The sequence below is a fragment of the Pithys albifrons genome, chromosome 18 (genome assembly GCF_047495875.1).
Source record: "Pithys albifrons albifrons isolate INPA30051 chromosome 18, PitAlb_v1, whole genome shotgun sequence".
In the NCBI taxonomy this organism is placed as follows: Eukaryota; Metazoa; Chordata; class Aves; order Passeriformes; family Thamnophilidae; genus Pithys; species Pithys albifrons.
Genome location: NC_092475.1, coordinates 15,329,037 through 15,346,288, shown reverse-complemented (window position 1 = coordinate 15,346,288; position 17,252 = coordinate 15,329,037). Strand labels below are relative to the sequence as shown.

At 56.5% G+C, this 17,252-nt stretch overlaps 1 protein-coding gene across 1 annotated transcript in view; it reads left to right on the top strand.

Moving 5' to 3' along the window:
- The window catches only part of ARHGAP39 (Rho GTPase activating protein 39), a 65,177-nt gene extending 58,360 nt beyond the window's left edge, over positions 1-6,817 (top strand). The window contains exons 8-10 of the mRNA XM_071572784.1: positions 217-308; positions 788-957; positions 1,324-6,817. Of these exons, the coding sequence (XP_071428885.1) occupies positions 217-308; positions 788-957; positions 1,324-1,518 (457 nt within the window). The 3' untranslated portion in view covers positions 1,519-6,817. The remainder of the gene's footprint in view (positions 1-216; positions 309-787; positions 958-1,323) is intronic.
- Positions 6,818-17,252: the final 10,435 nt, after the last annotated feature.

Sequence of the window (17,252 nt, the reverse complement as noted above, 5' to 3'; positions counted from 1 at the left end):
GGAAGGAGACAAGTGTTGCCTCTACCCCCACTTTAAGACTGTGTAAAAATAGGCACCCCCTTCTCTCTGAGGAACTGCTGCTGTAGCTGCTGGTGGTGCCTGCTCCCTTCTCCCTGAGGCCCCGGAATAGCCTGGAAGCCATGCTGTGCTGGGCAGCTGCCACACCAAGCACATGTGCAGCTCGCTCTGCAAAGCAACCTTGCTGTGTTTCTGCAGGATACCTGGTGACATCGATGAAGTCAATGCACTGAAGTTGCAGGTGGATCAGTGGAGAATCCCGAGCAGCCTCAGTGACCCCAACGTCCCAGGTACAGGAGTGCCGCAGGCGTGTTGCTGTGGAGGGCAAGGGCAGGAGCACCCACTGTGTGTGCTGCTGCCTGGGGACGTGTCCACGGGCTGTCTGCATTGCCTGGGATTTCATGTTGTGCCTTTTCACTGCCTTCCCAAACACTGCCCATAGAGAAAACGGCGGGAGGGAAGAGGAACCTCTGGCTCTGGTGCAGTGGGGTTGTGCAAGCTGGGCAGAGCAGTGGAAGTGCTTTGGGTCTCTGTCCTCTCCTTTAGGCAGCCCCAGAGCTGCCTCCTGGAGGAGCAGGTAGGTAGGAGCCAGTGTTTCCCACTAAGGGGCCAGTTTGGCTGCCTGAGTGTTTCAGAGCCAAGACTGAAATAAGGGGAAGCAGCATAAGCACAGAATCCCTTCTCTGCCCTCTGTCTCACTCCCAAGTTTGCTCCCAAAAGGGATGAGGAAGTGACCAGAGCTGTTCTCATGCACCTACTTTCTGCCCAGCCTCTCTCCTCAAGCTCTGGTATCGGGAGCTGGAGGAACCTGTGATCCCCCAGCAGTTCTACACTGAGTGCATCAGCAACTACGAGAACCCTGATGCTGCTGTGGCCGTGGTGCAGCTTTTGCCAGAGCTCAACAGGCTAGTGCTGTGTTACCTCATCCACTTCCTGCAGGTAGGCAGGCCCCACAGCACTGCGTGCTCACTGCATGGGCATGGTTAGTGGGGCAGTGTGGTGGTTTTAGCACCTCCTCTCTGTATTTAAGGTGGGCTTGATGGAGGGGAGCCTGCTGACCTTGCCCCTTACGGGAGCCATAAACCCTGTTCCTGATGTTGTAGAGCCTGAGGCTGGTTCTGTGCCTGCCAGGGCTGTTGCCTGTGTCAGAGCACGGTGCTCTTCCCCTGGGAGTGTGTGACTGTTGGGCCACTGTCCTTAAGGCAGGCCCCATCTCTGCTCTCCCTGCACCTTTCCTTGGGCCACGTGTTTGGACTTTCTTGCCCTTTTCTACTCTCCAGCCGAATATCTTCTTGCTATCTCCAGATCTTTGCTCAGCCATCCAACGTGGGCAGAACAAAAATGGATGTGAATAACCTGGCCATGGTGATGGCCCCCAACTGCCTGCGCTGCCAGTCCGACGACCCCCGCGTGATCTTTGAGAACACGCGCAAGGAGATGTCCTTCCTCCGCATGCTCATCGTGCACCTGGACACAAGCTTCATCAAAGGGCTGGTCTGAGCCGCTGGCCCAGGCTCCAATACTGCTCTGGGGAGTTGCTGGGTACCCTAAATCTTCTCCCCTCCACACAGTTTTCTTCCATTGTCCGTGCTGTTGTAGCACCCTGAGTTAGTCCTGGAGCATCTCCTGGCACACGACCGCAAGGACTGGCCATTCCTGGAAGGCTTGGTTCTGTCAGCGCTAGGAAGTGCTTGGACATGCCAGGTCAGGTTCAGCAGTTCCTGGCCTTCCAGCATGTGTCAGAAAGAGGCAGCCCTCCTGCTGGGAGCCACAAGACTGGTTGTTCAGTGAAAGGGCTGTGGCATCCGTGAGGAACTGTTCCCTGGGGCAATGAGACTCTCCATTTCCCTTCCAGAGGCAGAGTTGGCTTCAGGTAGGAGGACATCACTCCTGGGCTGTGGCATGAGCTTGTCCTGGGGAAGATGCTGCCTCCCTGGGGATAATCCTCCTGCCCTGGGTGCAGCCTGGTTCACCTCTGCAGACTCTTGGCTGGAGGTGTGGGGTTGTTGGTAGAGGGCTGTGAAGGTGCAGGGGGTTTGCTGAGGCAGAAAAGTTCCTTGGACTGTCCTGGGCACTGGAAGCATGGAAGCCCAGGGATTGGAGGTCTTGGAGCTGCTGCTGCTGGGGGCTGGATGGGCAGACATCCTGCACCTGGGAGCTCTGGCAGGCCAGATCCACAGAATCCACCTCACCCTCTCCTTTAGAGGGCTGCAGAGCTGTGCAGCAGCACATGGGACCAGCCCTGTGCTGAGCATCCACCCACACCATAGGGCTGGACATGCACCTGACAACAAGCAGGTAAATAATTTCTTTGGCATCCTCCTATCAAGGACATCCTCTGGAGGTGTGCCCTCAGCAGCCTTGCAGATGTTTTTTGGTACAGACAGCATGAGCTGCCGCCAGCTCTACTGAGGAGCACCTGAGCCCATGCTCAGAGCAGCCTCCATGGCACCAGCACCCCCCTTCCTGATAGCACATCCTTCCCAGACCACTCTGCTGGAGACTGAATACCAGTTTGGTTCACCCTTCTGGTTCAGCCCAGCTCTGAAAAAGCTGTGAAGGCTCTCAAAAGTCAGAAGTGCTCCTGTGCTCAGAGAGCAGCAGCAATGCTGCGTGCCTGTGAAGTGCTGGTCCTGCCTGTAGTCAGCTGTGGCACCTTTGCTCTTCCCACTGAATTCCCACAGGTGTTGCAGAGGGCTTGGGAAGGGAAGGGGAAGGAAGGGAAGGAAAGAGTCAGGCTCAGTAGCTATGTAGGGGTAGTGTCAGGTGGCAGCTCAGCGTTGTCACTGCTGCTATTCAACCCCTGTGGCTTTCTGTGTGCCCCCAGAGGTGAGGCACAGCAAGGACAGTGTCCTTTAGAGGCAGCACATGGATCTCTCTGCCACCTCCAGATGCTGTTCTGTGTTCCTTACCAAACAGCACATCCTAATTCTATGGCATCCTAGTGTTCCTCTTCCTTTGAGGTGTTTTCCTTGCTGGAGCCAGGTCTGCTGCAAAAAGCTGAGCTTTGGCATTACTGGTGCAGTGCTAAGTCTGCCAGTAGCATCCAAGGTTGCATTTGTGTTTCTGCATCCCACTCCCTTTGCAGTGGGGGCCTGGGATCATCCTGTCCAGACTGCAGTGGGGAGCTGAGCCCTGCCAACAGGGAGGTTTAGAGTTGATGCCAGAATTGGTACCCTGTGTGGGCATGAGGTGCCACGTGCAGAGAGTGCCCCAGGCCTGCTGCGGCTCTGTGTGAGAGGGTTCCCAGAGCCTACCTTTGGATGAACTCCACGGCAGGAACTCAGTTTGTGCCCAGCTGAAAAAAGGTCATGGTTCCTCTCCTTGTCGCAGATGCTTCTGTGGTCCCATGGGCCAGGAAATCTTGCTCCCTTGTCAGCATTAGGTTTGTCAAACATGCCCCCAGAAATGTGCCAACACCTGTTTCGCCCCCCCAGCCCGCGCTTCCATGCCACTCACCTTACTCTGGCCTCCTGCAGTGCTGCACAGCTTGTTCTCCAGCTGTGGAGCTCCTGCCCCAGAAGGGCAGAGACAGGCAGAGGCCTCCAGCTCTGCCACTGTCCTGAGGTTTGGGGTCATTGCACAGGCTCGGGGTGTCCTGCCCCTGGGTGAGGTTGAAGCAGCCGTGTGGCCCCTGCCCCTCTCCTGGGGCTGCAGGGGCCATGCCAGGGCCAGGCTCTTCCTGGAGTCTCCGTGCTGGTGAGCCCTATTATTCCATGCCAGGGCCAGACTCTGCCTGCATCCTCCATGCCAGTGTTCCCTGTTATTCCATGCCAGGGCCGGGCTCTGCCTGCACCCTCTGTGCCAGTGATCTCTGTTATTCCATACCTGGGCCAGGCTCTGCCTGCACCCTCTGTGCCAGTGATCCCTGTTATTCCATGCCCAGGCCAGGTCTGCCTGCACCCTCTGTGCCAGTGATCTCTGTTATTCCATGCCTGGGCCAGACTCTGCCTGCACCCTCTGTGCCAGTGTTCCCTGTTATTCCATGCCTGGGCCAGGCTCTGCCTGCAGCCTCTGTGCTAGTGATCCCTGTTATTCCATGCCTGGGCCAGGCTCTGCCTGCAGCCTCTGTGCTAGTGATCCCTGTTATTCCATGCCTGGGCCAGGCTCTGCCTGCAGCCTCTGTGCTGGTGATCCCTGTTATTCCATGCCAGGGCCGGGCTCTGCCTGGAGTCTCCATGCCGGTGATCCCCATCATTTCCTTGCACTTGGCCATAGCAGTCAATCAAACCATAGGCATTTGCTGCTATTACAAATGAATGCTTCTTGCCAGGGCTGTCAAGTAGGCTAATAAAGGACACTGGATATTATTTTCTTTGCCAACAGATTTGTAAATACCAATCATCAAAGTAGCCTCTTCTCTGGTTTAATAGTAATAAATAAAATCTCCGTGGTTGTTCTTCTGAGAATTGGAGTTTTTGTGAATTTCTGAAGCGTGATTCCATCTGCCTGAAGCTGTGTATTTCAGCCTGGGTGTCAGTGTCCATGAGTAAGGTTTGGGAATCACCATGAAGGAAGCCCTTGGAAACTATGCTGTGGGCTGGTTCTGTTGCTCTTAACTCTCAGGCAGCAACTAAGAGACACTCAGAGAAACTTGGAAGAGAATGAGTTGAAACAGAGAAAAGACAATACTGCTTTACATGGGATCTTCTAGAGCCTTTCAGGGTCTAAAAGCTACAACTGAAGTTTCTGGGCAGTTGGAGGGTAAGAGAGGGATGTTCTGCTCGTGTCCCTCCTGCAGTGGGATGTGACCACACAGACATCCCCCCGTGCTGCTGGAGATGGGGTTAGTTGGGCTGACCTGATGGGGACATTTTTATGTCCAGACTGGAGGATTCTCTGCTCTTTCCTCTGTCCGTGGAGCCTCTGGGATCAGTTTGTTGGTGCTCCAGGCTGCTGCTGGTTCCCACTGCAGTGGGGCCACTGCATCCACGCGGGGATGAGTTCCTGCCCTGGCTCCTGCTGGTGCTCTGGAGATGGTCACTGTCCTGTCAGCACTAGGAAAATTTGGTTCACTTCAGGCAAAGCCAGCAAGGACGACTCTATCACACCAGTAGTTTCAGATGACCTGTGCTGGCCAAATCCCTGCATCTTCCCACCAGTCTGGCTGGCAGAAGGGTTGTAGGAGGCCTGTGTGACAGGTGAGAGCACAAGGAAGACCAGGAGCATCGTAACCTCATGCAGCCCTTTGCCTGGATTGATGTCTGCTGCCCAATTTCTGAGTGTTCCCCAAAGCTTTGCTTTGAAATGAGCTGATTTTGGCCAAATCAGAAAAGCCCACAAACCAAGTGCTTCAGCTCAGGTTCTGAGACTCAAGGTGGCTCATGCAATCACCTTGGCCTAATACCTGGATCATGTCCAAAAGTGACGGCCAGAGCAGCAGCTGGGCTTGGAACAGGCTTGTGATTTTTCTGGGCTTCCACCAGCAATGCAGCTGGTCCCTGTGCCAGAGGGTGGCTGGGTCACAGCTCGCATGTTGGGCTCAGTGAGAGGAGGCACCTGTGGCTTGTCCATGTGGCTGCCAGTAGTGGAAGGGTGATGTATCCCCATGGGACACCACCCCTGCAGGATTGGGTTTCTGCAGCCAGATTTGGGTCGGGGTGGCTTCTGTTAGAAGCTGCCAGAAGATTCCCCTGTGTCCTGCAAAGCCACCAGGCTCTGGGACAGACCTGACACTGGCCAAGGCTGAGCCCACCAGGAGTGACAGTAATGCCTTTGAGGTAACATATTTAAGGAGGGAAAGAAAGTTACTGTGTGGGTGAAAAATTGCAGTGAGGAAAGAGCAGAGTGAGAACGTGAATACCAAGGCCAGTGCAGAAGGAGTGGCAGGAGGTGTCCCAGGTGCCAGAGCTGAGGTTGCCATGCAGCGCATAGAGGGCCACAGGAGCAGAAATCCCCCTGCAACCCGGGAGGAGCTCACAGCACAGCGGTGAATGCTCAGAGGAGACTGTGACCCTGTGGCAGTCCTGGCAGGGACCTGCTGACACGTGGAGAGAGGAACCCACACTGGAGCAGGTTTTCCTGAGGGACTGACCCCCGTGGAAAGGTGACCCACATGGCAGCAGTTGGTAAAGAACTCTTGCCATGGGATGGACTCACGCTGGAGGGGCTCAGACAGGACTGTCTCCTGTCATTAAACGCAGTAGGTTGTGGCGGCTAAAAAGGGGACAGAAGTCTCAGGTGTTGCACACAAGATAGTTTATTACATCACTACATGAAGAAAGAAAAAGGAAAAAAATAGGAAAAGGCAAAAGCAGACTTTAACTACAAGTTACACAATATATATTGTAAAATCCCACCCATGGCCACCTCCCATTGGTTGAATAGCAGTGTCTATAAGCTTTATTACGGCTTCTAATTGGATGTCACTCTTTGGCCAGATGTTCTCTCTCCCGTGAGAAATTTATCTCTTTAACATTCCTTTCTCATGGATAGTTTCTCCCAAAACCTCCTTATCTCATTTTGTTTTTACTAGCTTGCTGGTTTTTCTCACAGCACTCATTTTCAGTGTTTTCATTTCTGTGCCAAAAGGTACCAACTACTAGGCCTCAGACACTGCTTGCTGCTCCAAAGGCCTTTCTTAAGTCAAAAACTCTTAATAATCCTCACAATCTCCCATGGCAGGGACTCCATGGGGAGCAAGGCAAGGACTGCAACTCCTCTCCCTGAGCAGCAGCACCACCAACAACTGACTGGGACCCCCATTCCCAGCTCCCTGCACCGCTGAGAGGGGAGGAGGAGAACTGGGAAAGAGGCAGAGGTGGGGGGAAGGTGATTTCAAGATTATTTTATTTCTCCCTCTTTGCTCTGATCCTGCCAGTAATAAATTTAATTATCTCCACTTTGTGTCTGGTTTGCCTGTGAGGATGATCAGTAAGGGAACTCTCCCGGCTCTTAACTCATGAATCGCTCGTTGTCTTTTCTCTCTTTGGTCCAGTTGCAGAGGGGAGGGAGAGAGCAGCTTTAGTGGGTACCTGGTATCCAGCCAGGGCCAGCCCACTACAGTGCTCTTGCTGGTGCTGTTGGATTTCTGGCCGCTTCGAGTCTCCTTTTCACAGAGCCTGGCAAGAGTCTTTTGCTGTCTGCAATCCTGAGAATGTGCCAACGGCAGGGGTGAAAGCGATTCTGACAGCTCCTGGTGGCACTGACAGACACCATGCCCTTCCTTGGGTCTGCTGCCCAGGTGCCACCTCGGCTCCTGCAGAGGATGGACACATGTTGGGGATCACAGGTGGGTTTTGGACCTGTCTGTAGGTTCAGCTTTAGATGCAGGAAGGGAGGGCTTGGCTTTGGCAGCTGCCTGGTGTTTTCCAGGATGGGGTAACCCCAAGGCCACCCCTGCTGGCAGAGGAGCTTCCTGCAGTCTCTCCTCCCCTGCTCTTTGCCACTACAGATACTCAATTTCTCCCTCAAAGCAGAGGTGCATGGAAGTTTTACCACCTTCTCCAGAATCTCAGGCAGTGGGAAGCCACACTTTAGTCTAATCCTGCCGTGAAGCTTTGCACTGTATCAGCCCCGTGGGAAGACAAAGAGCAGAGGAATGGGCAGCCTGCCCTGGGAGCCCTGCAGCACAGGCAGGAGGCAGAGCTGGCAGGGCCCTTGTCCCGGCGCTGCCCCAGCACTGGTTTGATGGCACGTGGGTGCAGCACAGCCCTGGCAGGCTGGGCACAGCGCTGAGCTGGGGCTGTGCGGGGCAGGGCTCTGGGACACCCAGGGGCTGTTTGCAGGACACTCCCCAGCTGTAGGATGGGGAAAGCTGATTTAGCTGCTGAGCTCCTGTTGTCCTACAGCGTTTGCCAGCCATGGTCAATGGTGGAGAGAACCAGGTGTGCATGCAATCAACTGGGGAAACCAGCTCAGCCACAGTGAGGGGACAGGGTAAAGCATGGGCATTCAGAGTGAGCTGGACCACACAGGGAGCCTGCCAGTGTTGAGTGTTCCAGGTGACCATGCTGGAAAGCTTTTGGGACAAGTGGAGTCACTCAACATCTCAACTGTTCCTTCCCAAGCAGGGAGCACCAGCTGAGGACTCTTCCCAGGCCACGAAGGTTTGAAGCTGCATCTCCTGCCTGGTCTCTGCCTGGACCTTCCTCTGTGTCACCATGGAAGCTCTATCCCATTTTGTCTGAAGTGCTTGGTGTTTCCTCCCATAAAGGGAGCCTGTGTCTGAGGGCTGGAGGACAGTGGGAATTCAGCTGTAGGGGATGGTGCTGACAGCAACTGGGGCCCAAGGCCTTGAAGGTGTTGAGAAGCTCAAGGCTGATCTTAAAAGCTAAGACTTCTCCCGAAGGAGAACTAGTGGGTTATGTCATCTCATCTCCACTTGCAGCCCCATTCCTCCATCCCTTCTGTGCTATGTCTTGTCCTTCCTTCAGATCCCAAGGAAGCAGGGAGACTGGGTGGGTGGTGAGGGAAGTGAAAGGCATGGGTTGGCTGGGGAGCAGGGCCCTCTCTTTTGAGGGCAGTGAGCTGTTGGATTGCCTCAGCTGTGAGGTTCAGCTTCCCTGAAAGGACCTTCCTGCTGGGGAAGACAAGGGCACTGCAATTGCAAATGGGACCCAAACACCGGGCTGGGTGTCCTGCCAGTGGGTGCAACCTGCCCGCCCTCAGGGTGGGTTAGCCAGACTCCAAAGCCCCAGGGACCACAGAAGGCCTGCAGAACAGGGTCTCAAGTAGACAGCCCCATAAAGGACGAGGAGACGAAGGGTCTACAGGCTCTCCCCTTCTCCCAGCTGGATCAGCGGGGATGTCTGGGCGCACTGGTGTGGAAGGGCCTGCCGGTTTGTGTGTTTCTCCCAGCCACTCCATGGGGGAATCTGTGCCAGCTGTGGCCAAGGGCACAGCCTGAGGGTGGACACCCTTCCCTGGAAACCTGCAGCCACTTCCCAGCCTCTGGTCTGGGGTGCTGTGGTCAACAAGGAAGGGATGAGAAACTGTGCCAGGGTAGAAAGCAGCCAGATGTGGAGTGCAGCTGTGGTGCTGGCACACTGCCAGGTGAGTCTCTCACCTGCCAGCCTGGTGCACACTTTGGGAACAGCCTGGAGGTCAGACAGACAGCCCTGGGGGATGCCCAGCAGCGCCCAGCAAGGACAGGTCTGGGCAGGGCGAGGCACGATGGGCAGAGCTGGGCACAGAGTGCTGCTCCCTGCATGCTGCCCACTGGTGCGCAGGGCAGGGCTCTGTGCAGGGGGGTGTGTGAGCCCGCTGGTGTGCCCGGCAGGGCTCTGTGCAGGGGGGTGTGTGAGCCCGCTGGTGTGCCCGGCAGGGCTCTATGAAGGGCAGGGCTCTGTGCAGGGGTGTGTGAGCCCGCAGGTGTGCCCGGCAGGGCTCTGTGCAGGGGGGTGTGTGAGCCCACTGGTGTGCAGGGCAGGGCTCTGTGCAGGGGGGTGTGTGAGCCCGCTGGTGTGCCCGGCAGGGCTCTGTGCAGGGGGGTGTGTGAGCCCGCTGGTGTGCAGGGCAGGGCTCTGTGCAGGGGGGTGTGTGAGCCCACTGGTGTGCAGGGCAGGGCTCTGTGCAGGGGGGTGTGTGAGCCCGCTGGTGTGCCCGGCAGGGCTCTGTGCAGGGGGGTGTGTGAGCCCGCTGGTGTGCAGGGCAGGGCTCTGTGCAGGGGGGTGTGTGAGCCCACTGGTGTGCAGGGCAGGGCTCTGTGCAGGGGGGTGTGTGAGCCCGCTGGTGTGCCCGGCAGGGCTCTGTGCAAGGGGGTGTGTGAGCCCGCTGGTGTGCCTGGCAGGGCTCTGTGCCCGGCAGGGCTCTGTGCAGGGCAGGGCTCTGTGCAGGGGGTGTGTGAGCCCGCTGGTGTGCCCGGCAGGGCTCTGTGCAGGGGGGTGTGTGAGCCCGCTGGTGTGCCCGGCAGGGCTCTATGAAGGGCAGGGCTCTGTGCAGGGGTGTGTGAGCCCGCAGGTGTGCAGGGCAGGGCTCTGTGCAGGGCTGTGTGAGCCCGCTGGTGTGCCCGGCAGGGCTCTATGAAGGGCAGGGCTCTGTGCAGGGGTGTGTGAGCCCGCAGGTGTGCAGGGCAGGGCTCTGTGCAGGGGTGTGTGAGCCGGCCCGGCTCATCCCCCTGCGCTGGGCTCGGAACGAGGCAGGACCCGCCGCTGCCGCACGGGCCGCAGTGACCCCGTGTGGATGGCGCAGCCAGCTGAGCCCTCCTGCCTCTGGCACGGCCCGTGGGCAGGCGGGGACGGGTCCTGCGGGCAGAGCCCCCTCCTTTCCCTGTCACTGCGGCCCCAGGGTGGCCGGGCAGCAGGAGGGCAGGGGATGGGGCAGGGAGCACTCCGGCCGGGCGCGGGGGCTGCTCCGGGGGGCACTGGCCTCCCGGTGGGATTGCCCCTGGGCTGTGGGGGGAGCAGCACGGGCAGTGCCATCGGCGGAGCTGCCGAGCTCGGGGCCAGCTCTCCCGAAGCGCTGCTGCAGTGGGGCCCTGGGAGGGAAGGAGCTGAAGGATATCTCAGTGGGAACTTCCTCCCTCTGCCTCAGGAATGTCACCTGATGGCAGAGCCTGGCCCCCTGCTCAGCCATTCCCATGATGGCGGGGACCCTGATCGCAGCCTGGCACTGCCTGCCCTGCCCTGCTCTGCCTCAGTCCTGTGCGATTTCTAGTGCTCCTCTGGTCACCACCAGCGTCCCTGCTCTGCTCCCATTTACCGCTGGCCTGGCCTGTGCTGGACAGGGCAGTGCCCTGCCTGTGCCACTGCCAGCTCAGCTCCTGCTGCCCTGTCCTGCCACAGCTCCCTCCACTCCCTACAGCAGGTCCTGTGGGTGCACAACACCACTCCTGCTGAGCAGGAAGAAAAGCTTGACAGGTGACACCCAAACTGCTTCCCAGAGAAGTCAGAGAAAGGCCCCAACCCATCCCTTGACTTGCCTGATAGCAAAGCTTGCCAATCAAGGCAAAAATGCTGGCTTACTCCTTGCCTCCCTACCTCTGACTCCCTGTACAACTGAGTCTCAGTGAGCCTGGGGCTGTAGAAGGGAAGAGAATGAGACAGGTTATGGCAGGGAAAATGTCCAGACACACTTTGGCCTGACTCGAAGGAAGCCCTTGGGAGTAAACTCTTTATTGAAAAAGCAAGGGTGTAGCTCTGTGTTTGCTGTCCAGGGGCTCTTCACCTCCCAGCACACACCTCTGTCTCCTCAGATGGGCCACGGGGAAGTCTCTGCCTTGGGAATGTGCAGCACAAGCTGGAGGAGGAGGAGAACAGTGTGTGCATTCCCCAAGCAGGGAATCCAAGCTACTCCAAAGACACCAACAGGGCAAGCAGGAGAGGCTGCAGTGCCCCTCCAAGTGCCCCAGAGCCTGGCTCGACATTGCTGCATGAGCTGGAGGGACACATCACCCTGGTCCCTGGACACAAAGCTGCCTGCTGCAGGTGGGGGCCCTGCCACACACATGCCAGGAACCAGTGCAGAGAACAGGCAAGCCCTTTTCCTCTGTGTTCCAGGGAGCTTGGAGCTTCCCTGCACTGCCCAGCCCTGTGCAATGGAAGGGCTGCAGCTCCTGCTGCAGAGCAGGTGGTCACAAGAACTTCTCTGTGTGATGGGGACCTCATCGAAGAGGAAAGCTGATCTACCCACCCCCTTCTATTTCCTTTACCTCTTCCCCTATCTTTCCCCTGCAGAAGACAGGCTTGGATCCGAGCTTCACATGGATCTTGACTCTGAGTAGGAGGTCCAGCAGGTCAGAATCCATCAGCCCAGCAGCTCAGCCTCCCAGGTGCGGTGCTTTGTGGGGGAGCTGGGAACACACAGACACCCAGGTGTCAGCTCAGCAAGCCTCCTGCACAGCAGTGCTCCTTCCAAAAGCTCTCCTGGTGGTGTGATCCTGAGCAGCACTCCACAGCCCCTTCCAATGACTCTCCTGGTCCTGGGATCCTGCACTGACTCCTTGTGCTCCTGTCACATGGAAACTGTCCACCAAAGCTGTTGGGGGGACCCCCTGGAGGCCCCTCTGGACAGGCCTGTGGGCCTCCCATTCTGTGTGACCCAGCTGAGAGATCCTTGAATTACGTCTTCCTGAGGCTGTCAATGCCAAGAATACAAGGGCCCTCTGGGCCACTCACCGGGGGAGCTTTGCCCACGTGTACGCTCTTAAACTCATTTCTGTCTCTAACACAGACAACTCCTGCCATTCCCCTGTCACTCCAGAGATCCAGAGGGTTCTGCACTCCTGTGCCCTGATGCCATCAGTGTGCACTGGGCACCAGTATCTGCTAAAGCTGTTACACCTCTGTGGATCTGCTTTGCCAGGCCATCAAATCCACACAGTCCAGTGTGCCTGGTCATCCCTTTTCTCCTCCTGGCCAAGGCAGGGGCCCTTCATTCCTGTTCCTGGCCAGAGGATTCACTGTCTGACCACTGTGATGCCAGGTCAGAAATCTCTTCACAAGGATCAAAGGAGCTGATTTCATTCCTTTTAGGTCTGCCTTGATTTGCTTCTCGTGTCTCTGTGGTAACTACACTGACAGCCTTCTTGGGTGACCCCTTCTCCACAGCTCTCTTCCCTCTCAGTTCACCCACATAGGCTCTCAGCTCAGAAGTGGGTTCACCATCCCACTTCCTCATGTCTCCCCCGGTCACACAGAAAGAACCAGAGTTCACCATGTGGCCTGTGCTTGAGGCTTCCTTTCCCTCTGGCCAGGGCAGGAGAGGACTGATCTCCTGGACTGCCCCTGAGAGCTGAGCTGCTGGCCCGTGGGAATGGGGATGTGCCCAGAGTTTCTACATTTCGGAGCCAGGAGGATGCCACCTCTCCAGCTGGCATATCCCTTGTGGGGAATACAGTCCTGCCAGGCTGTTGGAATGTGATACAGGGGCACTTTGAAGCACCTTCCTCCACATGGCCATTGTGCAAGGAACATCCTCTGCATCTTTAGAGCTGCTATCACTTCATAAATTACTACAAATGATTTCCAGCACTGCTAATTCTCTCCAGTGCTGGACACCTTCATCTGCAGTGTTCCCCTTTCCTGGGGAGTTCACAAGATACCCCTAAATGGATACCTTGCCTTCACACTTTAGAAGAGCCGTCTCCAGAGTCTGCAAATTGTTTCTTCTTTTCCAATTCCTCTTTCAATTTCCCAGTCTCTAGCAATCTCTGTTGGGCTTCACGACCTTCCAGTTGCTATCAGCCCCATTATCCCAGCATTGAACAGCCAGGTAGGAACTTGCTCACCTGGCAGGCAGCTGGAATCTTTTCACCAACCTCAAAGTTTGGATGTGCTCAGGGACCACGGAACTTTGGTTTCCTCTTAGATTTTTTTCATTTTTTCATTTTCTTTGTTGAAGGATTGGCTTTTTGATCTACCCCCTCCCCTCCTTCCTTGCCTCTCCTTTTTCTCCCTCTCTTACTAATTGATGATATGGACCTGTAGCTTACCTTATCAGTTTATAGCTTTTCATTCCTGGGACAATGACTGTAGTTGTTCTGGTCTGAGTGCCTGTCTCATCCACAGTGCCCTCCATTGCAGTTTGGGGCCATGCCCACTGCAGTCCTCTCAGGGTACTGAACTGTGGCTCGACAGGCACTGGCCATGTGCAGTGCAGGGCAGGAAGCTGCTGGTTTTCACTGGGGTAGGCAAGGCCCCTTCCAACAGGTGATGCATCACTTTGCCAGGAGTTCAGCTGCAAAGGCCCAGGTAAAGGGAGGTGTTAACCAACCGAGGAACCTGCCCAAATCCTCCCACACACCCTGCCACCCAGGAACCGAGCACCTCAGGGCACATTTCAATTTATTCTCACCTAAAGTTTGAGTTCTCTTACACCCAGATAACAACAGATTCCACAAACTCCATAGTGTGCCAGTAGTGTTAATGATATGAACAGTATTGAACAACTTAGAAAAAGATGAGCAGAGACCATGGGAGACTTCATTATGAAGCCATTCATACCAATCCTGGGCAGGGAGGGGAGGGTGTGTTCCTCCGTCATCCCCAGAAGATGCTCCTCCAGTGAGACAAGGCCATCAGTGTAAGGGCAAAGTACAGAGCCCTTGTTTATATTAATGTATTCCCAAACTCAGCAAAAGAAAGACATGAGCAGCGCACCTGACAAACTCCATGTCCCACACAGCAGCTTTGCTACTTGGTAACTACTGTTCCTGGAGCCTGCAATATAGATATTGTATCTTTGTGTCTCCGCTCCATCACTGCCCTTCCCAGCCAAACGGCACAGAGAGAACGAGATGGAAACGACTTCCAGGCTGGGATAAGGCAATTCACTAAGAAACAATTGCCAAAGTCTGTGTGCACACAAGTGAAGCAGAAAGCCACCAGGTTGATTCTCTTTCCCATCAGCAGTGATGTCCGGCCATGTCCCAGAGAGCCGAACTTGAGCACACAGAGCGGCTGCTCCGCAGGCAAACGTTGGAAACAAAGAATGTGGCCCCTTCCTCCTCCTTTCTATCACCTTTCTATCTCAGCTGACATCACAAGGGCTGCAATAGCCCTTTGGTCAGTGTGGCTCAACTGGCCTGGGGGTGTGATCCCTCCCAGCACCTTGCCCTGCGCTGGGCAGCAATGTCACAGTGCTGGTGCCATGCCCAGCAGGAGTCACAACACAGGGGTGTTGCCAACACCTTTCCTGCTCCCAATGCAAAGCACAGCACTCCGAGGGCTGCAGTGGGGAAATGAACTCCAGCTCAGCCAGAGCCAGTGCAGGAATAAATTCTTTATTGACAAAAGCAGGCTGTGAGGTCTTTGCTGTCTGGGGGCTCTTCACGTCCCGGCACACGCCTTGCTCTCCTCAGAGGGGCTTTGGGTGCACAGCTCTGCACACCCTCCAGCCTGGGCAGGGGGCTTGGGACCCACCGGAGGGACGGGCTGTCAGGAAGACTGTGGGCCCACAGAGGGGAGGGTGTCCTCAGCAGCACAGCTCTGCTTTCCACCTTGGGATGTGGCTTGCTCAGTGGGTGCTGGGAAATCCTGGTCGGGGGTCAGTGTAGGCCCACATTGAAAAATCTGCTGTATTGCAGAGCGAGTGATCTGTTTCGCCATGGTCCTTATGACCAAAGTGCTGCCTGAGTTTGTTGCCTCCACTTCTTCCTCCATGCTCTCCTCCACCATTTCAAGAACCTCAGGCTTCAAGGTTTTGGCATAGCCAGTCCTTTCGGCAGGGCACTTTTGCTGTAAGAGGGGCAACTTCCCCCCCATGCTCGCTTCCAGCCTCTGCTGCTCTGATGCTCTGGGGAATCGTCGTCTTTTTTCCTTGCCCTGCTTTGAGAGACATGTCTGGGGTGGCTGTGACTGTCCCTGGGAGAGGCGGCCGCTGTGGAGCTCCAGGGTTTCTGTGCACTCACAGCTGGAGTCTCCTTCAAACTGAGAAGCCACCATCGATTTCAAGAGGTTTCGAACATTCTTAACAGTGACTCTGGTGAGCTCAGCAAGGCAAACTTCTGAATGTGCTGCATGTAAAGTGGCTGTTTCAGCTTCCTTGGATTTGTCTACTTGGGTGACTCCATCATCAGGCAGCTCCTCCTGCCTGGCTGCTGCCCCTCGCTCAAAAGTTTTGGATTCCAGATGGTGCGCCAACATGTCCAACACTGTTGCTACCAGCTCTTGGGCCACCACTTCCATTTCCTGATGGTGATCTCGAGATGTCTGTGACGGTTCTGATCTCATGCAGCTGCCTGAAGATCCTCTTCTGATCCCCTGGGCAGCCCTCCATAAAAAGCTGACACGCTGATCCCGAGGAATGTTCAGCCTCCCAAAAACACTGAGCACAACAGCCAGAGCCAGGTTCTGGAGTTTCTGGATTTCTGCTGCACTTAGTTGTTCAAACACATCTCTGACCCATCCGTCAGCAGCAACATCTGCCTTCCCCTGTGAGCCAACATCAGTGCTGACCTTCCTGGGCAGCTTGGCACCCTTCTGCCCCAATTTCACTGTGGTCTGTCTTGTCTTGTGTAGAGGTGGGTAAGAAGGTTTGTGACCCTTCAGCCGCCGCTCTGCCGGGCGGGAAGTGTTGGTGGCTTCAGGCAGTTTAGGGCCACGCTTTGATTTGGCCAAAGCTGGACGAGTCATTTCCTGAAATGGGAGTCCAGATTGTGGCTTGGTGTTGCCTGGACAAGCACTCAAGCCCCTGTGTGCTGAGCATTGCCAGGGGCCCAGGGCAGCCCTCTGCTGCAGGCAGGCAGCGGGGCCAGGAGAGCAGGGCTGCCCTGGGCACGGCGTGTGCTGGCACTTGGCCCTCCCACCTGTGCCCACCCAGCCCCCGGCGCTGGCACAGCCCCAACCCGCGGGGCCTTTCCCCGCCAACACACCCTTTGCCCACCTCTTGGCACCTCAACTCCTGCTCTGCCCGCAGCTTCTGCCTGGTCAGGTACTGCCTGTACTCATTGAACTCCTTCAGAGTGCACACCACCTGTGGAGGGACAGGGCAGAACCCCCCGGGCTCTGTCAGACCACGCAGAACTGCCTTCCCCGAAGCAGCCCCGGCCCAGTGGGGGGAGCTGCTCCCTGCACACCATTGCCCCCACTGCCCCCTTAGGGGCCCTTGATTGCCCCCCAGCTAGGGCTGAGCCTTGCTCCCCACCCCTGTCCTGGCTGCCTCCCCATCACACGGGGCAGCCTGAGCAGAGCAGGACTGGCACCTGCCAGGGGGATGTTGGTGCTACTTCTGCTCCCAGGAACACCGGCCCACGGCCCTGCCCTCTGCCTGCAGCAAGGGCTGCAGCAAGTGCTCTGGAAACCTGCTTGGACAGGGCTGCTCCTCATCAGCGTGATGACCAAACCTGCCTTGTTGTCACTGGTGACCAAGCCCTGTCTCTTCAGCAGCTTCAGGACGTCCTTGCGTGTGTGGTAGTCCCGCAGGATGGGGTCATGCAGGCAGTTGTAGGCTATGCTGAGGTGGTGGTTGTAGGGATCATCCAGGGTGAAAAAAGGAAGTGGCTGGCAAAGCTGTAAGAGATTTTCCAGAGGGTGAAGGAGTCAGGAAAGGGCAGCAGTGCAAGGCCACACAGTATGCATGAAAAAGTCAAGCTTGAGGACCAAGTCCTCTCCATCTTTCTGAAGGCAGAGGCTCACACAGCCAGGCTGTGGGGACAGGCTGGGCTGGGCTGGGCTGGGCTGGGCTGGACTGGGCTGGGCTGGGTGGGGGGAGAGAAGACAAACCCCACCAGCAAACGCCAGCAGCAACCAGGCCCCTTTGGCCACCAGCAAGAGCTGCAGCCCTGCCCAGAAATGAGCCTTCAGAGGTGAAGCCCAGCAGTTCCAATACAGCCAGTGGGGAAAGCATGGAACCAG